The 23,490-nt window shown below is 40.5% G+C and overlaps 1 protein-coding gene across 13 annotated transcripts in view; it reads right to left on the reverse strand.

Moving 5' to 3' along the window:
- The window catches only part of LOC121277245 (phosphatidylinositol 4-phosphate 5-kinase type-1 beta-like), a 637,142-nt gene that overhangs the window by 608,637 nt on the left and 5,015 nt on the right, over positions 1-23,490 (reverse strand). For 3 of the 13 annotated variants that reach the window (XM_041186458.1, XM_041186453.1, XM_041186454.1), the window contains exons 2-4: positions 21,843-21,939; positions 6,789-7,078; positions 5,381-5,443 (exon numbers count right to left, since the gene is read on the reverse strand). The exons of 2 other annotated variants lie outside the window; for them this stretch is intronic. In XM_041186458.1, the coding sequence (XP_041042392.1) occupies positions 5,381-5,404 (24 nt within the window). In that variant the 5' untranslated portion in view covers positions 5,405-5,443; positions 6,789-7,078; positions 21,843-21,939. Of the gene's footprint in view, positions 1-5,380; positions 5,444-6,788; positions 7,079-21,842; positions 21,940-23,490 lie in introns of those variants that run through there. 8 more of the 13 variants (XM_041186460.1, XM_041186462.1, XM_041186468.1 and 5 more) reach the window with 4 other exon arrangements.

A 23,490-nucleotide genomic window follows, 5' to 3' on the forward strand; every position in this document is an offset into this window, starting at 1 on the left:
TTATGGACATGTCCCAGCTCATGTGACAGTGTCACATGAGGGGGCATATCAGGGAATTTTTTTTCTCTATTTTTAATATTTGTGACAGAACAGCTGATCTCCCCGAGGCAGCACTTAGCCTCAGGGAGGTGAGTGTGCTCTTTCATGTGTATGCGCAAAAGAGAGCACTTTCGGGTTTAGGGGATCCCTCCACCACCTGCACAGCGAGCGCATAATGGTTCCGTGCGGTCCTTAATTGGCCCGCCCACCTAAAATGGTACCGCAGAGCAGATGCACGTCTATGCGCGCCCGCAATTCAACTTCACCCCTGACGGGGGTAAAATCTTCTCCCCCTGCTTTTGCTGTTAGTTAGCAGGCATGACAATATTCACAAGAATGGTTCCTGGGATGAGGAACTTCAGTTGCAAGGTCAGACTGGAGAAGTTGGGACTGTTTTCCTTGGAGAAGAGAAGGTTGAGAGGAGACTTGATAGAGGTATTCAAAATCATGAGCTGTCTGGACAGAGTAGGCAAGTAGAAACTGTTCCCACTGGAGGAAGGATCGAAAATAAGAGGGAGCAGATTTAAAGTAATTGGCAAAAGAAGAGATGGAGACATGAGGGAAAACTTTTTCACGTAGCAAGTGGTTAGGATCTGGAATGCACTGTCTGAGATTGTGGTGGAGACAGGTTCAACTGAGACATTCAAGAGGTCATTGAATTGTTATCTGAAAAGGAAGAATAGGCAGGGTTACAGGGAGAAGGCAGGGGAATGGTGCATTGCTCATTCTGAGATCCAGCAAAGATGCAACAGGCCAATTGGCCTCCTTCTGTGCTGTAACTATTCTGTGATGATATGGTCACTTTATATTGGGTTTAAATTGCAATTTTCTAGCCCAGCCATAATTTTTTTCAAAAAAAGCAGCTGTGTGCTTCAGTCAAAAGTTGTTGCCATAGAGTCTTTGATGTTGTTACACGATTAGTACAAAGAATTTGCCCAAGGAATGCAGAAACTTTAATATTGCAAAAATATTTTTGTATTGACGTCACATGTCAAGGAACAGGTACATTATGGTTACTAATTTTTGCACAGAAGAATGTACTCAAATAATAATACAACACCCAATAAACTGTTAGTGATTTGAGTTCATTTTTTGTATGTAATATTATTGGTAACTCATCCCCATGTCATAGTAAATAAACATCATTATAACTTGTGTTTATAACTTGCATTTATACAGGATTTTTAATGAAATAAAACAAGGTACTTCAGAGATAAAAACAAAAAATTGTGGATGCTGGAAATCCAAAACAAAAACAGAATTACCTGGAAAAACTCAGCAGGTCTGGCAGCATCGGCAGAGAAGAAGAGTTGACGTTTCGAGTCCTCATGGCCCTTCAACAGAACTGAACAGTTCTGTTGAAGGGCCATGAGGACTCGAAACGTCAACTCTTTTCTTCTCCGCCGATGCTGCCAGACCTGCTGAGTTTTTCTAGGTAATTCTGTTTTTGCCAAGGTACTTCACATGACCATTTCGCAAAATTTAACACCAAACCACAATAGGAGATATTCGGGTGAGTGACCAAAAGCTTGGTCAGAGAGGTAGATTTTAAGGGCGTAACTTAATGGGGGAAGGTGAGGAGGAGGCAGAGAGGTGTAGGGAGCGGATTCTAGAGCTTACAGCCTAGGCCATTCAACAAAACCATGGAGGTCTCTTACATCGATTCCACCTTCTCACACTATTCCTCCTTGCAAGATTTTAGGGCTGTGCAGAGATGGGGAGGGGTGAAGCCCTGGAGGGATTTGAAAACAAGGATAAGAGTTTCAAAAATAAAATGGGGGTGTTGCTTAGCCAGGAGCCAATTTGGTCAGCAAGCATAAGGGTCATGGGTGAATGGGACTTAGCACGATTTAAAATATAGGCAGCAGAATTTTGGATGAGCTCAAGTTTATGGAGGATGGGAAGGCAGCCAGGAGAGAGCATTGGAATAGTCAAGTCCAGATGTAAAAAAAAGGCATGGATGAGGGTTTCAGCAGCAGATAAGCAGAGGCTGGGGAAGAGTCATGCAATGTTATGGAATTGGAAACAGGTATGCACTCAAACCACCAACATGCACTCAAACCACTAACGTTACTTTGAAATATTAGACAGTGAATATATTTATTTAAAATGATGTAGGAAGTATTTGGAGGTCAAATTTAAGAGTTAAAACATTTCATCTATCATCCTGTAGAAAAAAAAATTATAAAATATAAAACCTATGCTAAATATATTTGAGATAAAATATATCTTTGGAGTTGCAAAAATAATTTTCTGAGAAATATATCGCATTTCAGAAAGTAATTTCTGTTTCGAAATTCTCCCTTAATAATTCACTCAAACTACATAAACAAATTAAGATCCAAATAATGGACCCATTTCTGCTACAGTAATAAAACACTGGTATTTTATGAAAGGCGTTGGTGGAAATGTCCCTTGATGTGAACTGAGTCCACACAGAGTCAGGACAATTGAAATGTTATGCTTGTTGTTTTTTCTGAAACTTCTTTTGCATGAACTCTAAGGTGTCTGAAAAAACAACAAAATAATGTGCAGAAAAAGAGCGAGGTTCACTGCAGCGATTAACCATTAATTTCCCTTCATAATGTATCCTGCAAAGAGTTTGTCTTCTGCATTGCTCAATGGGAAGAATTCGAGCAAGACAGGTAATAGAAAGAGGAAGTTGATTGAAACATAAAATCCTGAGGGGTCTTGACAGGGTGGATGCGGAAAGGATGTTTCCTCTTGTGGGAGGATTTGAAACTAGGGGTCACGGTTTAAAAATAAGGGGTTGCCCATTTAAGACGGAGCTGAGGAGAATTTTTTTCTCCGAGGGGCCCGAGTCTTTGGAACTCTCTTCCTCAAAAGGCGGTGGAAGCAGAGTCTGAATATTTTTAAAGCAGAGCTAGATAGATTCTTGATTAACAAGGGGGTGAAAGGTTATCTGGGCTAGGCAGGAATGTGGGATTGAGGTTACAATTAGATCAGCCATGATCTTTTTGAATATTGGAGCAGGCTCGAGGGGCCTACTCCTGTTCCTAATTCGTATGTTAGTAGGAACAAAGGGAGCAGTGGGGTTGAGGGAGGGGAGAGAGGCAGGTGAAAGAGGTAAAGCGACTTTGCTTATGTTGACTTTGGTGTGAAGCAAGTTACTTCTGCAGAATTTTCTTTTAGGTTACACTTCTTAATCCCAGTTACAGAGTGGATTGGAGGATTGTTGGGACACTTGAGGTAAAAAAAAACACCGTAAATAATATCAAATCTTGAAGGGGAAAAAAGCTAGATTATCAGAGAGAGGAAAATGTAAACTTGTTTTGAAATATTATTTTACATAGTTTTAATTTCACAGCGAATAAAAAAGGTTGCTCTTCTCAGCTTTTGCAATGTAATTAGGAGATTGTCACCTCATGATGAACCAGTTAAATAGTGATCAGGTAAATGTAAAAGCGCACAAGCATTTAATGATTAAAATACCCGGTTGGATCACAGGTCAGTCAGGGTCTCTGTTGTGGGGTGGCTGAGTTGTGCTATGAATGATGGAGTTGATCTACATACACGTCTTGTGTGAAAACATTAAGTTCATTTACAATATACTCAGCAGCAACTACGCATGTGCTTTCAACTCCAACTCTATCTCTACACTGACTGCTGAGGTAGCCCACGCTACTCTCCTATTGGTTACTACAGATCATGTGATCTTACCTAACATATTATTCTTAAAGGTACATTACACTAAATGAAACCATAATTACTATAGTCTCATTGAATGGCAGGGGGGGCTCGAAGGAATAAATAGTCTACTCCTTTTCCTATGCTCTTGGCAGGAATTTTTTCTTAAAGTCCATTGTCAATAAGTAAAAGAAAGACTTGCATTTATATAGTGTCTTGCACGACCACTGGACATTCTGAAGTGCTTTGCAGCCAATGAGGCACTCATGAAATGTAATCACAGTTGTAATGTAGGAAAAGCAACAGCCAATGTATGCACAGCAAGCTCCCACAAACAAACAGCAATGTGATTATGAAAAGATAATCTGTTTTTTGTGATATTGATTAATGGATAAGTATTGGCCAGAACACTGGGGTGGGGCATGGCTCCCCTGCTCTTTAATTAGAAATAGTATCACGGGATCTCTTATCTGGGAGGACAAATGGTATCTTATCTCTGACAGTGCAGCACTCCCTTAACACTGCAGTGTCAGCCTAGATTGTTATGCTCAAGTCCTGGAGTGGGATTTGAAATCACAACTTTATGATTTAGAGGCAAGAGTGATACTGTTATGGCACAGCCAATGGTAAATGCTGAGTTATTCAAATACCAAAGGGAAACTTGAAACAACTACCACAACTTGTTTCGCAATTTGTATAAATTTCACGATGTGTGCCTTGAATTCAGTCGTAATAAGACCACCAAGTCTTATAGGTTTTTACAAAACTAGATTAAACATTTATTAATAAGAGAAAATTAGTTTAAACACATACATAGATCTACAAATTACTATGATAACTTCCAAATCCTCTACTTAATCTTGACTCCCAGTTAAGCTTTAATTAAGGCAATAATAATACACAGACTTTAAAAGAGCCAGGCAAGGTGACACCTAATACCCTGAACCAGTCGAATTCAAAGCAAGTTTTCTTAACTTCAGTTCTTTGAAAGCTGCAGCTTGAGGCTTAGATGCTGAAGGCTTTTCACACTTGTTAGATCTTAAATATGCCTACCCTTACACACGGCCTTCACTCCTTTATACATATTTTCCCCTTTGAATGCAAATTCCCTTTGTTTCACAAAGTCTTTGGATTTATCTTCCTGAAAATAAAAATCTCTCATAGTGCTAAGTTTTACCAGTAATTTTTAGGAAAAATAAACATGCTGTTTCTAAACTTCACCTAGCTAGGTGACACATTTCACCCCTCCTTTGAAAACCATCTAATTTGCTTTATTTAAAAAAGCAAATGTCCTTTTACTAATGTGACAAAGCCGATGGTAAAGGTCGAGCTTTTCAAATCCCAGAGGGAGACTTGAACAACTGTCATAACCCATTTTTGCAATTTGTATGCTTCACGATGCTGTTCGAAGTTTAACATAGCCAACATAAAGCCTACAATTTTTATATAAAACGCCTGATCAGATGATTTGAATAGAAATCAGGAAAACCAGATCAGTTAAAAGCATCTGCTTTTGTAGTCCCTACATAAAGTAATTTTGCAGTCCACGTAGGTTATGTTGCTTTCCTGCTCACACTATTTTCGTATCTGCATTTTACCTTTAGGCATCTTCACATGAAAAATTGGAAATATTTGTTTCCCCATGTCCCAAATAAATTCTCAAAATCTGCAGCTGGTCACCAGATTTCCTTACCTCAACATGAAAATTATCTTGCATCTTCAGACGGTGAAATTTTGGTATTCAAAGACCAGCATTCTTTAAAATGTAACAAAAAACACCAAGATTGATTTATTATTTCAAAAAGATTTCAACTTTCAACAAGTGCTAATTACTCTTGGAATGCTGTGTACAGCAACGTATCCATATTATAAAAAAAGTTTACCAAGCCACTGGAGCACTGCACAAAATAGATTCACAAGAATGATACCAGGACTGAGGGGAAGTATTGATCAGGAAAGGCTGAACAGGCTGGGGCTTGTTTCTCAACAAAGAGAAAACTGAGGGGTTACCCAAGGGGCTTTAAAATTATGAAGTGATTTGATATGGGTGGATGTAGAGAAGCAGTTTCCATTTGTTGGGGGAATCAGGGTAGGAGACCAAAATGGGGGGCCATCAGTGTAAGCTACAGTCATTAATAAATCCAATAAGGAATTCAGGATAAGCTTCTTTACCACGTGGAGTTGAGGCACGTAAACTGGATGCATTTAAGGGGAAGCTAGAAACTCATGAGGGAGAAAGGAATGAAGGATATGGTGATGGGGTGAGATGAAGAGGGGTGGGAGGAGGCTCGTGTGGAGCATAAACCAGTTGGACTAAATTACCCGTTTGTACTATGGACTCAATGTAACTGATGTAATTGGTCTGCAGCTACTACTTCAATCCTTCTTTGACATTCAGTCTTTCACTTGAGAGCCCATACAATTCAGGCAAGCAGCAACTGACAATTACTTGGTTTGTGGGAAAGAGTTAGCGAGTGCATGAAGATCATCCACCACACGACCGATTTTAAAAAACGCCACAATTAAACATCCAAAATGATAGAACAACCAGAATGTTAGAAGAGAGTGACCCAAAGGGTTTGCAGAATAAAGTACAATGTTTCATTGTATCAGCATTCCCTTGAGTATTAACAATTTCAAAATGGATATTGATGGATTGTTGTTAGGGAAGAGAATGAAGGGACAGGGAATAAGGTGGGCAAGTTAAGACAGAAATCAGCCATGACTTGACTGAATGGCAGAACAGGTTCGAGGGACTGAATGGTCTCCCCCTATCGCTATGTGCCTATAGTACACATATCTGTCGATATTTTAATTTTACAATAACTATGTAAGCACCCGTTCTTGCCAATTTGGTTTTGAATCACCGTGCAGGAAACTTTTTTTTAAAAAAACCTGCTTCCTAAAGCCAAGAAACCTGCTCAAATGACAAGAATTAAACATAACCAGGGCCCCTCCCAGCAAGCAAATACGAATTCAAAGAGCAGAATGTGGTGTCAAGTTGAGAACAGACACAAATTAGGGATAGAGCAACTGACTTTTTACCATAAAAAACAAGTTAACTCCACACCCAAAAAAGAAATGTGGTCCATCCTACTCACCTGCCTATAGCTTCTGTTCAGGGCAGCAGACTAAAATACCATTTGTCAGTGTGCAGCAGGCTACTGTCAAGTTTCTGCAGCAAGCAAACATCAAGGCTCCAGGCCCAAATAGTTCAAAGTAATGAAGCCATGTGTTGCTGAGGATACTTCAGACAAAAGGCAGTGTTTTTACTTGTAATAATTAAGGCCAGTTCATCTGCATTATATTGCTTCCACATTACTCGGATCGAGTAATGGCTCTCCTGACAAACTTTCACTGCATTGCACTAGAACGGAGCCAAACTCAAAGCCTGAAGGGAAGAAAGGTAAAAGTTCAGCCGATGTTTTGGACTCAGCCACCTTAGCAGTACTAAACTCCCCAAAACATTTACCCAGTTTCTGTTTCCAGTGACAGGTCGGTAGCCAGGGCACCACAGATTCCAAGCCATTGGTAAAAAGAGTCAGAGGCCCGATTCAGGAGAACTTAAAATTCGCAGAAAGTTGTGGTCTGTAACGTGCTGCCTGAAAGGGCAGTGGAAGCGGATTCAATAGTAACTTTCAAAATGGGAATTGGATAGAGGGGAAGAAATGCAGAGCTATGGATAAAGAGCAGGGTGAGTGGGATTAATTTTAAGCATGATCTCAAATGTACATCAAAAGTTAAATAGAACGTGATTTCCCACTTTAAACTAGAAAAGTTCAATCTGGTCCGCATATTACATTTAAAAATTCTGACAGTTAATGAGTTCAACAAAAGAACCACTGAGAACAGCCTGCATTTACTCTCCTATCTACACCCCTTTTTTAATCCATTTTTCAAAATTTATTTTTATTTTTTATTCACTTATTTTTATTTTTTCATTTTTATTTTCACTCATTGTTTGATCCCCCCCCTCTTATCCCATTTTCGATTCCTTTTTCCCCCCACTACTTCCCCCTCCCCCCACCCCTCACAAGGGCCATCTGTTTACTTGTTCATATCGTTCTTTTCAGAGTGCTTACCCTCATCCTGCTTTCTTACCTTAATACCATTTTCAGCATCTTTTTTTTAAGCGCTAACCATTACCATTAACACTCCTTTTGTTCATGACGTCTTTGTCAATCTCTCCTTTACCCGCACTTATCACTGGCCTTCTATCCAGCTTCACCTGCTCCAACAACACCACCCCCCCCCCCACCCCCTTAAACAGTATACATTTCATCACATTTCTATTCTCTGTAGCTCTGAAGTCGTACAGACTCTGAAACAGAGTCAACTGTTTCTCTCGCCACAGATGCTGTCAGACCTGCTGAGTTTTACCAGCATTTTCTGGTTTTGTCTGCATTTATATAGCACCTTCTATGGAGTAAAATATCCAAGGAGGTGTCACTATCGAGCAAACTTTGACACCAAGCCACATATAAGGAGATATTGGGACAGCTGGCCAAACTCTGTCAAAGATGTAGGTTTTAAGGAGCATCTTAAAAAGGTGACTGTGAGGGCTAGATGGGTTTAGGGAGAGAATTTAGGGACCTAGACAGCTGAGGGGATAGCAGCCAACAGCGGAGCAATGAAAATCGGGGATGCGCGAGAGGCCTGGAATTGGAGGAGTGCATAAACATCTTGGAGGAGTGTGGGGCTGGCGAAATAGAGAGGGAGCAAGGTTGTGGAGGGATCTGAAAACAAGGATGAGTGTTCTTAAGTTGAGAAGTCGAGAGAAAGAAAACCAAGATAAGCTTTTGAGCATTTAAGCTTTGAACATAATTTATAAGGGGATTCATTACTAGAGCTATAAAGGCTTACTACACGACCAACAAGCTAGACACTACTCAATTCAAGACAGTTCATTTGACATGAATTCTTTTACCCTGAATTAGTGAACAATAGATTCATTCAACCACAGTTACCTGGCCTAACCATATGCAGACTGCTATAATGACAATGGCACACAGCCATCTGCTATGGAAATAAATTATGTAGAACATAACTCATTAAGAGTGACAGAGATCAAGATACATCCACATTATAAAACCCTTGTGATTCATCTGGAATGGTTAAGGTTACCATCTAAGATCTTTCAAAATAAATTAGAGTGTCTTAATCATCTCAGGCGAGCTTCTATTTTTATATCAAGTGTATCTCAGACTTGCTTAAAACATTGAATTTGCATTACTTAGAATTTACAGCACAGAACCAGGCTATTTAGTCCAACCGGTCTATGCACCACCCAAGCCTCCTCCCATCCTTCCTCCTCAAATTCTATCAGTATCGCCTTCTATTCCTTTCTCCCTCATTTGTTTAACTAGTTTCCCCTTAAATGCATCCAGGCCACTCACCTCAACCACACTCGTGACAGTGAGCTCCACATTCTCACCACAGTCTCAGTAAAGAAGTTTCTCCTGAATTCCCTATTGGATTTGTCGGTGCCTACCATATCCTCTAGCTTTGCTCTTCCTCACTCGGGAAAACATACTCTGTGTCCACTCTTTCAAAACCTTTCATAATTTAAAAAAAACCTCTATCAGGCCACCTTTCAGCCGTACCTTTTAAAGAGGAAAGTGATCCAGGATGCTCATCCTCCCCTGGATAGGCATAACCTTGCAGTTCTGATATTGTCCTTGTAAATCCTATTTGCACCCTCTCCAGTGCGTCTATAGCCTTTTTATAATACGGCGACCAGAATGGTACGCAGTACTTCAAGTGTGGTCTGACAGAAGTTTAGCATAACTTCTGTACTTTTAAATTCTTTCACTCTAAACCCTAGTGTTTGCTTTGCTTTTGTTACGGCCTTAATAATCTGTCACCATTTTTAGCGATTTGCGTAAACATACACCCAGATCCCTTTGCTTCTCATCCCCATTTTGATTCTTATTTTCCAAATAGTAACTGACCTCTTCATTTTTCTTAACAAAATTAATGCTCACTTTTATGCTGCATTCCATTTGCCAATGATTTGTACATTCTGCAAGTTTGTTAATGTCTCCCTGTAAATTGGCTCTGTCCTCCTCAGTGTTGATTGCCTCCCCCAAATTGGTGTCCTCTGCAAACTTAGAAATTGTGTTTTTGCTTTCAAAGTCTAAATCATTAATGTAACCTACAAAGCGCTTTCAGCACGGATTCTTGCCGGGGTGGGGGGGGGGGGGGTGCTCACTTCCCATCACTTTACCCCAATGTGGTAGTTATCTTGCAGGCAGCTAGCAATCCATTCTGCTACTGTTCCCTGATGCCACATGACCTTACCTTATTCATTAATCCATTACATGGTATCTTTTTGAAGGCCTTCTGAAAGTCTAGATATTATATCTACCACATTTCTCTTGTTCACTCTCCCCATAAAATCTTCAAGGGAAATCAATGAGGTTGATTAAGCAAGACTTTCCTTTTTGAAATCCATGCTGACTATTCATTATTATATTTTAGGTTTCTAGGTTTCTTAATTTTCTTCTTTAGTAGGGAATCCATTACTTTTCTGACTAAACAGAGTGTTAAATTGATTTGCCTATAATCCTAGACATGTTCTATCTCCCCTCCTAAATACAGATATAAGATTGGCCATTCGCCAGTCCTCTTACTTTTTCAAATGAACTATTAAATATATATAAAACAAAAACAGAATTACCTGGAAAAACTCAGCAGGTCTGGCAGCATCGGCGGAGAAGAAAAGAGTTGACGTTTCGAGTCCTCATGACCCTTCGAACTGGTACCATATAAATGCTGTGGCTACAACAGCAGGTCAGAGACTAGGAATCCTGCAGCAAGGAACACCTCCTGAGTCCCCAAAACTTGCCCACCAAATACAAGCCCCAAGTCAGGAGCTTAATGGAACACTCCTCACTTGCCTGGATGAGTGCAGCTCCAACACATTCAAGAAGCTTGACACCATCAAGGACAAAGCAGCATGCTTGATTGGTGCCCCATCCACAAACATTCACTCCCTCCACCACCGACATACAGTGGTAGCAGTGTACACCATCTACAAGACGCACTGCAGCTACTCACCAAGGCTCCTTAAACAGTACCTTCCAAATCCACGACCATTATCATCTCGAAGGACAAGGGCAGCAGACACATGGGAACATCACCAACTGGAAGTTCCCCTCCAAGCCACTTACCATCCTGACTTGGAAATATATCGGCCGTTCCTTAACTGTCGCTGGGTCAAAATCCTCAAACTCGCTCCCTAACAGCACTGTGGCTGTACCTAAACCACATGGTATAGGTGTACACCTATAGGTGTATCTTTTGGCAGCGGTTAAAGAAGACAGCTCACCGCCACCTTCTCAAGGACAATTAGGGATGGGCAATATATGCTAGGCTAGCCAATGACGCCCACATCCCATCAAAGAAAATAATGCTTCTGCTATACCTTCCTTAGATTCTATCCATCCAAATCAGGAACTTTATCTTGTTAGAGTTTGATTAGTTTATTTAATATTTCTCCTCTATTTTAAATGGGATTCTCAGTTCTAATCTCACCCTCCAATGTCATGCCCACCTGGTGCTTCTCACTGGTGAATAATTATTTCATACTTCTGCCGTTTTGCTATCCCTGCCCCTGATTTGATTCTGACTATCCCTTAGTGACCTTATTCCCAAAGGTCAATTTTTTATATTCATGTGCCTGTAGAGTATTTTACCATTTTGTTTTGTGTTCTTGATAATTTCATAGTTCCTCTATGTCTTCCTAATTGTTGCTTATTTCTCTCTTCACATTGTCCCTTGTTTTGTCCTCTCCTGAAGTCCAAGTGCTTAGCGTATGCCTCTTTCCTTGCCCTCAATTTTTACCTTTTTATTCATCTTTTGGGACAACCCTTAATAAGCTTTTCCTGTCATACTGATGTATATTCATCCACTGAAAGAGTCATTCAATGCCCTGTAGCTGTAAGTTAAAGTGAATCATTACAAGAACAAATATTTTTATAGTTCCTTTGACGCAGGAAAATGCACCAAGATGCCTCAAACTGCAAGAAAAAAGACCTGGAGTCTTGAGCCGAAGGAGATATCAGGGGTGACAGAAAACTTGTTGGGTCTTAAAGGAGAAGATAGGTGCATAGTGGTGGGGAGGGGAAATACAGAGAACTCAGGCTAAGAGGGAATTGAAAACGTGGAGAAGGAGGGGGCGCGGGGAAAGGTCACAGGGATACAGGAAGGGAAAAATAAAAGCAAAATATTGCGGATGCTGGAAATCTGAAATAAAAACAAAAATTGCTGGAAAAAAATCAGCAGATCTGACAGCATCTGTGGAAAGAAAGACAGAGTTAACATTTCGAGTCTGTATGACTCTTCTTTCAAACTAAAGAGAAGTAGAAATGTGGTGAAATATATACTGTTTAAGGTGGGGGGGACAAGTGAAGCTGGATAGAAGGCCAGCGATAGGTGGAGGCAAAGGAGAGAGAGATTGACAAAGATGTCATAAACAAAAGGTCGAAGTGGTGTTGATGGTGGTGACACTGGCTAAAGGAGGTGCTAATGGTGACACTAGGAAGAGAAAGTAGGATGAGCAAGTGACAAATGGCCCTAGTGCAGAAAGGGAGGCTACGGAGGAACTTGAACACAAGTTCCATAAGAATTTTACATCAATATATCTTAATTCAAATACAGGCACCAAAGAGGTGCCATGACCATGAACAAAATAATCTCCAAGCGGGATTGACAAGATTGGTCCAACAATTGGCATGCTGCACAAAGCACAATCATAGAGTAGCTGCATGTTTTATATCTGACTTTTACAAACATGAAATATATCCAGGAGAAAGGCATTCATGTCAGCAATTGTCCAGATGTAGAGACAGCAGGGGATGTACAATATATAAACAAACAATATGATCCTGTGGTGGTGGCGAGTGTTAAGAGATTCCCCCCAATCCCATGGATAGTGTTTTCTGACGCAACAAATTTTAATGGATGCAACTTCTGATTTCGTAACCCTGCATTGACCAGGAAAATCAAGATCCATTTTGATGCCCTCAGCATGTCTTGGCTATGATCAGCTAAGCACAAAGGAGGCTAGAAATGGAGTTGTGTGTGGGCGCTAACCACCAAATTCACTGCATGAAGCACTGAAGAAAACCGAGTGCTGCCTACCTGCCATTGACCACCCTCCTCATGCAATATTTTTCCAGCTGCCCAAGTTTTTGCAATGCTTTATGCAATTGCTCTGAGGCAAGAGCAAAGTATTAAGAGCGACACCCACTTGGTTGTAGTTTGGATTTGTTGGCAATGAGACACCCCAAGAACATGCCTCACAATGATGATGCTAAACTTAGCTTCACAACATCCCGACAATCACGCATTCATTCAGGAAAATTAGAATATTTCAGTCTCCTTATATTAGGACTCACAAGGGAGGAATGAAAAAACTCCACAGCTTTCCGCCTTTGCTCAATCAGACGCTGACCTTTTTGTGAAAGGTAATCAGATTTACGAAATGAATACTTACACACTTTAGACCTCTTACACAATGATAGTGACAATTCCACGGAATGCATTCAGACGGCAACAAACACTTGCTGTGTCGTGAGCTTGCAAAAGGCAAATCTGCAAAGCAAGCCATTTCCAAACAGACGCTTGCTAATTTCTCTCATATTTAATTTCAGTTAGCTATTGTCCCTGTGGCTTTAATTCAGCTTCCTAATTTATATTAATTATGTTCATAGAATGTCATCAATTATACTCATTGCAAACAAGGGCCTGTTCCTTCAGCTCAAAAAAATGCACAAACTACCTTTTTCCTAAATTAGAGGGTGGATCATGAGTTCTTAAGAAAAAACACATAGCCAACAGATGCAAATTAGACTTGATCTACATCCATACAAGAAGGGTACCATGTAAACAGATTGAGTCACAGGAGATAGATAAATAATACATTTAGGATATTTACGTTACTAACATTAATTGGGCCCAATTCTACACTTGAATTACAGAATCATAGAATTTTACCAACAGTGACTGCGGCCATTCGGCCCATTATGTTTGTGCCAGTTCTCTATAGCAACACACCTCGTCGCACTCCTCCCTCCTCTTCCCCCAGACCTGCAATTCTTTCCTCCAGATAATTACCCGATTTCCTTTTGAAAACCATGATCAAATCTGTCTCCGTCACGCTCTCAGGCAGAGCATTCCAAATCCTAACCACTTGCAATATAAAGAAAAAATTTCCACATGTTGCCTTTGGTCCTTTTTCCAATCACCTTAAATCGGTGCCCTCCACCATCGGGACCAATTTCTCCTCGTCTACTCTGTCCAGATCCCTCATGATTTTGAGCCCTTCTAAATAATCTCTTCTCAAACCTCTCATCTCGAAGGAGAACAGGCTCAACTTCTCCAACCTATCCATGTAACTGAAGCTCCTCAACCCTAGAGCCATTGTTCAAATCTTTTCTGCACCCTCTCTAATGCCTTCACATACTGCCTGAAGTGCAGTGTCCAGAACTGGATGCAATATTCTAATTGAGGCCGAACCAGTTTTTTTAAAAAAAGTACAAGTTCACCATAACTTCCTTGACTTTATACGCTATGCCTCTACTACATTAGGCACACTAAAAAATAGATTTTTCACTGTAGTTTATGCACTTGTTAATGAAAGGAAGGATGCTCGTGTTCAAAAACATAAGGATGGATACTCTACTCAACTAGCTCACCCTTCTATCGATAGCTACAGTCCCCTTATCACAACGAAAGATACCAGTTTCCTCCGCAACTCTATCCAAAATAAAGTGTGCATTAAGCAATGTGATGAATGAGCCCGTGGATAAGCAGCATATTGATTTAAAAATTCACATCCTTGTTTTCAAATCCCTCCATGATTTCATCCCTCCCAATCCCTGCAATCTCCTCCAGCCCCAGAATAATCAGACATTATGGACGTGCAGCAGTTCGAGAAGGTAGTTCACCATCACCTTCTCAAGGGCAATGAGGGATGGGCAATAAATGATGGCCCAGCCAGCGAAGCCCAAATCCCATGAATGAATAAAAGATATCTGCGTTCCTCCAATGCTGGCCTCATGTGCATCTCTGAATTTAATCGTTCCACCTGCCTTCCGCTGTCTAGATCCTAAGCTCTGGAATTCTCTCCCTAAACCCCCTTCACCTCTCAACCTCTCCCTCCTCCTTCAAGACACTCCTTGAAACCTACTTCTTTGACCAAGCTTTTGGTCATTGGCCCAAACTTTGATAATGCTCTTATGAAGTGCCTTGGGACAATTCATGGTCAAAGATGCTAAATAAATACTGTTGCATTAAAATTCTGCTGTGCAAAGGGCATGATTTATCACACAGCGTCAGGAACAAATCACCACTTTACCACTGAATCATACAGCACAGAAGGTGGCCATTCAGCACTTGTGCCTGCGCCAGCTCCAGCTCCTTAAAAGAGCTATCCAATTAACCTCACTCCCCTGCTCTTTCCACACCCCTGAAAATTGCTCCTTTTCAAGCGTATATCAAATTACCTTTTGAAAGTTAGTACTGAATCTGCTTCCAAAAGTCCTGTCACGGAGCACATTCCAGATCACGACAACTCACTGAATTCAAAAATTTCTCATCGCCTCTCTGACATTTTGCCAATTATCTTCAATCTGTCTCCTCTGGTTACCAATCTTCCTGCCACTGGCAACAAGTTCAACACACCAAAATCCCTTTATCATTTTGAATGGCTGCTGAAGGAGGTGTTTAAACCAGGAGTCACAGCCTTGCTGTCAAATTGTAAAACAAAAATCCTTGCACGAAGCTTAATTCTTTTTGCAAAATATATACAAAAAAAATTTGCTGCAGACAACCTGCACTAACTGTCCCACTCACTAAAAAAGTTAACAGCTTTGGCAGCTTATTTTACAACAGCTGAAAAACACATGTATTTCAGGTTGCCAACTTTGGTCCAGCTGTCACGCCTTCACACTCTTGTTATTGGTCAATCAAACTGTCCATTCTCATCTCTCCATAGCTGATTGGACAGCAAATAAATTCTTAGCTTCCTGATTGGGTGATCCTTGACAGTCAAATTTTGGCTTTAATCTGACACCGACCCCTGTATTTTTTAAAGAGCTAAATAACCAAAAAAGTGTTCAAAGAAAAATAGTTTTTTTAAATGCCCTATAATATTTCTCTCGGCTTGCTGAGCAACGACTGGAGATCAATATTCAGATCGGAGACGCTCCAGGACAGACGTATGTATGTTAAAAAGATCAGTGAGCAGAAGTTGCCATCAACTTCCCTGTCTTGTAGTGATACCAAAGGGACATTGTAATGGTCATTTGTTGAGCTAAGTTTTCAACTTAATTAGGTGACGCTTGCAATTCTGCGTCAAAGCCAAAAATAAATCATTTTTAAAAATTACTTGCCATGGAGACTAATATCAGGTTTCCTAAGCAACAGAAAACGCCCACTTTTGATAAACAAGACAGTTGGTTTGTTTGATTTTTTTTAAAAAATTGCACAAGATAGTATTGAAAAGTTATCTGCAATATACATTTCTGAAGTAGGCTAACCCACACCATCTGTTAATGGAGCTGCACTTGTGCCCCTCATCACTGGGTTTTGTACCACGAGTTAAGGTGGTATGCGTGAGCTATTGTTTGATCTATATGAGCCTCTCTGTATTTCATTTTCAACATTATTTTTGCAGAACCATTATTGAACTAATTCCAAATAGGGTTGACAACCTTCTAGGATTGGCCTAGAGTCTCCAGGAATCAAAGGTCAATCTCCAGGACACTGCTGTGTGCAACCCTGGAGAAAAATTATTGGGAAATGAAAATAGTTTTTTTTGTCATTTTCTTTGAACATTTTTCTTTACCAGATATAAAAATATTAGAAATGGGGGGTGGGGGGGGAAAAAGATGTTTGACTGACAGTCAAGCAATTGGGTAATGAGTCTTTTTGCTTTCCAATTGGCGTAGGAAGGCAGTATGTCACAAGGATGGATGTGTTGGCCCACTTATGGCTGGAAATGTGAGGGCAAGTCATGTGATGAAACCTCCAGGAATACATTTAATCACAGTTGGCAACCCTAATTCCAAACCTAATGGCCAACACACAGTTTAGTCCAGCACTGTTACTGCAAAATGGATGGAAGGGAAAAAGATCAACTAAACACTTGGGCTTCTTATTAAAATGATAACCTAATTAAGTTATATTTCTCTCCAACCTTTGTAGATCTGAAAGACTGGCATTTATATAGTCCCACTCACAAACTCAGGACATCTCAAAGCACTTTGTAGCCAGTGAATTAACTTTAAAGTTTAGTGACGGTTGTAATGTAGGAAATGTGGCAGCCAATTTGCGCACAGCAAGCTCCTAAAAATAGCAACGTTACAACGACCAATTTGTTTTAGTGATGTTGGTCGAGGGATACATGTTCGACCAGGACACCTAGGAGAACTCCCCTGCTCTTCAAAATTGTGCCTTAGGATCTCTTACATCCACGGGAGGAGGTTTAACAGCTTGTCTGAAAGGTGGTGATCAGAGCAGAACAGTTCAAGGCCTCAGTTATACACCTGACTTGTCGAAATAATGAGTCCAGAGAAGGAATAAAGCCACGAGAGACTTAAGCACCAGCCATCAGAGCATAAATTAGGTTTTATGGACTGGTGATCTTATATAAAAATATTCTGGGATGAAAGATAATCCTAGAGAAAATTCAATTTAAAAAAAAACAATAAGAAGAGAACAAACAGAGATGGGGCTGTTCACCTTGGAGGAGAAAGTTGAGAGGAGATTTGAGAGAGGTGTTCAAAATCAAAGGGACAGAAAATTGGCAGATGAAATGTAATATGGGAAAATGTGAGGCTGCCCAAATTGGCAGGAATAATAGAAAAGCAGATTATTATTTAAATGGACTGCAGTACAGAGGGATCTGGGCGTCATTGTACATGAATCATAAAAAGTCAGCATGCAAGGGCAGCAAGCGATTAGGAAGACAAATAGAATATTGGCCTTTATTGTAAGTGGTATGGAATATAAAAGTAAGGAAGTCTTGCTACAATTGTATAGGACATTAGTGAGATCACACCTGGAATAGTGCATACAATTTTGGTCATCCCACTTAAGGAAGAATATACTTGCATTGGAAATAGTGCGGAGAAGATTAATTGAGCTGATTGCTGGAATGAGGGGTTTGTCTTATGAGGAAAGGTTGGGCGTAAACTCACTGGAGTTTAGAAGAATGAGAGGTGATCTTATTGAAGCATCAAAGGTTCTGAGGGGACTTGACAGGATAGATGCTGTGAAGATGTTTGCCCTCATGGGGGAATCTAGAACTAGGGAATACGGTTTAAAACTAAGGGGTCTCCCATTTAAGACAGATGAGGAGGAATTTCTTCTCTCGGAGGGTCATTAGTCTGTGGAATTCTCTTCCTCAGAGAGCAGTGGAACTAGGTCATTGAATATATTCAAAGCTGAGTAAGACAGATTTTTGATTATCAGGAGAGTCAAGAGTTACAGGGGACAGGCAGGAAAGTTAAGACCATAATCATATCAGCCATGATCTTATTGAATGGTGAAGCAGGATCGAGGGGCCGAATAGCCTACTCCTGCTCCTGTTTCTTATCTTATCAAGAAACTGTTGCCGTTGGTGAAAGGGTTGAGAACCAGAAGACACCAATTGAAGGTAAAAGGGCAGAAGTGCCATTTAGTGACATGAGGAAAAATTATTCAACGCAGCGAGTGGTTAGGATCTGGAATGCACTCCCTGAGTGTGGAGGAGGCAGATTCAATCATGGCTTTCAAATGCGAATTAGACAAGTACCTGATAAGAAAATATTTGCACGGAAACAGGGTGAAAAGACGGGGGAGTGGGACCAGCTGAGCTGTTCTTGCAGGGAGCCAACATGGGCTTCTCAGGCTGAATGGCCTCCTTTGGTGCTGTGAATCATACCATGATTCTCTGAAAATATTAGATTCAGAACAGCAAGAAAACCAGGAACCCACTATGTCTTTTAAAAATGGTGTGATTTAAATGAAGAACTGGCTATTGCATTTCTGAAATGTAAAGACATAACAGCCACAGTGAAGGGAAAATTACAACAGCTGATTACGAATAAACAAAAATGGAAAAATGAATGAAAAAAAAAAATCCTTGCTAAACCTAACCCTAAAGCAAACTATGGAGACATGGTTTAAAATAAGTTGTTGTAACCATTTTCCCTCAAAAATAAAAAAAAAACTCCATCTCCAAGTCAGAACTGAGTTTATTTTTAGTTATTTTTTCAACTTTTCCTAGGACATCACACAGCTTATAGTCATGTTGGGAGGGTGTGTATCGGATGCATCTGCGTACCATGATAGTGTGTTCGGGTAGACCAGAGAGCCTTCACTTGTCCTTATTCACAAGCCTAATAGCCATTTGTAATAGGTTTCGATGACAGACTGAAACACTTCACGCAATGTAACTTCTCTGGCCACTTAGTTACCTGAATCAATGCAAAACTTTCCCACAATGGAGCCAGGATTCAGAAGGTCGAGGATCCAAGCACCACTCCCAAAGAGTCGAGCAGAAAGTCTGAGTTGATCCTGAGTATTGCACTGGCAGTGAGTGCTGCACTGTCAGAGTTGTCATTTTTCTGGTGAGCTGTTAAACCAAAACCACATCTGCCCTCTCAGGTGGAGGGAAAAGATCCCACGGCACTATTTTGAACAGCAGGGGAGTTCTCCCCAGTGTCCTGGCCAATATTTATCCCTCAATCAACATAATTAAAACTGATCATTATCACATTGCTGTTTGTGGAAGCTTGCTGTGCACAGATTGGCTGCCATGTTTCCTACATTAAAACAGTGACTACACCTCATGACCACACTTCCCTAAAAGTACATCATTGGCTGTAAGCTGCTTTGGAATATCTTAAGATCATGAAATAGCCCACTTACGCAAGTCTTTTTTCACTAAATTCTTCCTCTCTTCGTAGCATCTTGCAACCTGTGATCACGTCACCATTTGCATTTTGTACCAAATTTAAGGATTTGCAATTGGTGTCACGTAGAAACAGCAAACATATCACCAGGCAATGTAAATAATGAGCAATGCAATCCCCGGTCACAACTGCTAATTATACGGTCTTTTAATCTTCACTATCCGGTCCAAAGTACAGCTCGTGGAGGGGCAAGTCAACACTTTGAGAGTGAAAGTCTACCTATTGTATTACAGAAGTGCATTCTTTATGTGAGTGAAGGCTATTTGGGTGCATTTTTGTCATTCAATATCTCTCATTTCCCTAATATATTCACGCACAAGAGTTAATTTCCTTCTCAAATTCATTTGCAGAGCAGAGTCAAATTATGCCCTTTTGGATTGGAAAAGATAAATTGGCCAGAATAAACGCCACAAAAGGGTGCGTGTCACTATTACTTATATGGCCAGATGCAAACTCTAATGTCTCAATTTGAATTTTTCTGAACGACGATCAAGAGTTGTCTTCCTCATGGTAGCCTCTACTTCAAACCTCATTGGTCTCCATTCATCAATTCCCATAGAGTAGGGAGCTCAGACCATTAAAGGCACAACTGATGCCACTGAACTAGGGCCTTGTTTGTTAACATTAATTATCCGAAGAACGTGGATAGGCAATCAGAACATGACGAGATGAAGTTATTTTACCGCCATCATTCAGATCAAAAGATTCTACAATTCACATGGACTAATGGATGCCTCCAGATCAGGCAGCTACTCCAGCCAACGATGGACTGGGTGTACTCATCTCAACTTGGACAATGGAGTTCTGCGATAGAAATGTATCAATTGCAACTTGCACTTGTATTGCACCTTTAACATGGTAAAAATCCCAAGGCACTTCACAAGAATGTAATCAGGTGCTGGGCAGCATCGCAAGGGTTTATAAAGTTCCTGATCATAACCAAGTGCGTCTTCCTTTCAGATGAAACGTTAAACCAAGGCCCTCTCGGCTGGATAGGAAACATACCATGTGCTATTTTGCATAAGAGTAGAGGAGTTCTCGCCAATACTTATTCCTCAACTAACACCACTAAAACGGATTACCTGGTCATTATCATGTTGCTGATTGTGGGAAATTTTTGCATGTTTCATACATTGCATCAGTTCAAAAATTGGCTGCAAAATGCTTTGAGACATCCTGAGGCCACAAAAACACCACAGAAAAGCAAGTTCTTTCATTCGTTACCCTGCTCTACATGTCAAATTTGTGTGTTCTTGTTTGGACTTTCAACCAAAACAAAATGAGTGTTGAATAAAGGGTTGCTCGTTGCTAATTACTTTTCAGGTGCAAGCACACTACATGATGTCCTTTGTATTGCGATCTCATAATTAAACTGCATAAGGCTGGAGACACCACACTCCTCACCCCAGCAATTTGCAGTTAGCTGATGTCCCCACCAATGAGAGGAGGAGGAGAACATTGCACATACTGTTGCCTGGCAACTTGAGTGAATGCTGGGGCCCAACTCTTCAAATATTCCACTGCAATGGCACAGAATAAAATACACATGTACCGCACAATAAAAAAAAAGTCAGCAAGAAAATTCCAGACTCCTCCACACCCCTTCATCTCACCAATTTGTCTAATAAGGCAATTCACCAGGGCCTTTCATTACATTAAAGATGCTGTATAAATCCCAGCTGCTCTTTTTGAGACCATGACTTTCCTTCTAACATTCCACACAGTTTTGCGACCAAGCTGGGTGAGCAGCATGCACCCCTCAGTGATCAGCAGGTAGGTAGGGTGCAAAGACTCTCTCTTTCAGCCTTGTTTCTGCTTCCTTGCGTCCAACAACAGGGCTGTACAGTTAGCTCAATGCTGCTGCTCAGCTGCAGCACTAAAACCACAAGGTAAACATTCTTTAACCCCTCTGTGGGCAAATGACTTTTGCATCATTGGGACACATGGAAACAAACGAACAAACACGGCGCCCCCCCCCACACCCAGCTCAATTAAATAAAAGCAGCCACGAATTTTCAGTAGTCAGTTAACTGAATATTAGAATTCTCAAAAATGCAAATTGGAATCTCAGCAGTAAAGAAAAGCTCACACTATTAATGTTTGTATACAAATCCTTTAAATTTCAAACTTCAGAGGCTGATGACTTCCCTAGAATAGCGGGGGGCGGAGTGGAGAAAACATTACTCTTACTTTTGCTGTCAAGACATGAAGGAAGCGATCCAGTCACACTCCACAGAGAGGACAAGTTGGTGTTAAAGGGCCAGAGACTCTCATCTGTTTGCAGCCACTGTCAAACAATTTGAAGCAAGTCATTTAGTTTTCACAATTATTACTTTCCAGCATCCTATCAAGACAGCCAACTCCTTATAGTCAGTCCAAGAACTTCAGAGGCAGGTGATTTAAGCAACAGACAACCACTTGTGTTCCTATTAACTCAATTTAAAAGTAATTTAGCATATTAAATTGTAACTCAAGGAAAATGCAGAACCAAACTCTGTTAGCCTTTAATAGCACAACTGGGGCTATTAGTGTGCAAATAAGATTACTCCATGAAGGAAAAACAATGCTTAGTTCGATTTTATCTCAGAATGAAATTAGCAATGAGAAATGTGGGTTTTGAAAATAATCAGGCTTAGAGGCTTTCCCACGTCTTGTGATGGACGAGGCAGACAAAGCATGTGTTTATGTTTCCATAGCTAGTTCTTGCTGGAACAGGTCTCTAGTCTATTGCCAGAGGCTTGTAGGGGTGCTACTCCGCATCAAGCATGGCTGACCAGGAAACTCACCCACTCTTACCGCCTGCCATAGGCGTATAGGAAAGATTTACAGATTGACAATCAAACTGTTTGGCTGTGTTACAAATATGCCTTCAGTGGCCATCAAGTCCTGAAGTGGGACTCGAACCTGGAGCCTCTGGCCCAGGAGCAGGGGAGCCACCCACTGCACCAGAAGATCTCTTGGTATACACAGGTCACGCTTATATCTTTCTGATCATTGATCCGAATCCAGAAGAAAAATAAATGTCAGTGGAAAATAAACATAAAAAGGTACACACTTCAAGCAGATTCTGATAAAATGCCAAAAATGAAAATTTACATTCCCCCCTTGCTGCTGAAATGTCTCCACTCCCTTCCCTTCCTTTAAAAATCCAGCTACATCCAAGTTAGATCATTGCACAGCACTACAGTGTACATACTTTTATAAAGTAGATCAAACTTGACAAAAGAGGTTTAAATAATCAGAGTGTAATGCCAATCCAACACTGAAGGAGTTAAAAGAGTCTGTGACATTACCCAGTGCTGTTAAAAGTGCTATTTAATTATACATTCAAATCTAACTATAACTTGCATGCAACCTCAGTGACAAATTAAAACAAATAAGTGTTCATCTGGATCTATACAGGTATTTGGGAGTCAGTACAATTACAACGCCAGATGCTGTTTTTGTAGGATATAAGTTTAGTTAGTAAAATTTATCGAGCACCTTATAGTTTAAGTTTAATTAATAAAAATATGATATTAAGAGAGGTCTGTTCAGCTACTGTACATGTGTGGAAAGATTTTTTTAAACATGAGCAATTTTACTCATTTGCCTATGGGCTACATCTGACTTTAACTTGCTTCAGGTTTACCTGAAGGTGACAGAGTTAGAAAGCACATGATACAATGGACAAAGCAAGTGAACCTTGGCCTATATTTCCCACTAGTCCAAAATATGTGCTCTGTTGGATAATATTTATTCTGTATCTGTGAAGATCACCTTCAACAACTTCCCTCCCTTCACGATTACCTGATCATTGTTCCACGTTGCAGCTCTATAAACTACCTGTGAGTGAGTG

Source organism: Carcharodon carcharias, chromosome 4, assembly GCF_017639515.1.
Source record: "Carcharodon carcharias isolate sCarCar2 chromosome 4, sCarCar2.pri, whole genome shotgun sequence".
NCBI lineage: Eukaryota > Metazoa > Chordata > Chondrichthyes > Lamniformes > Lamnidae > Carcharodon > Carcharodon carcharias.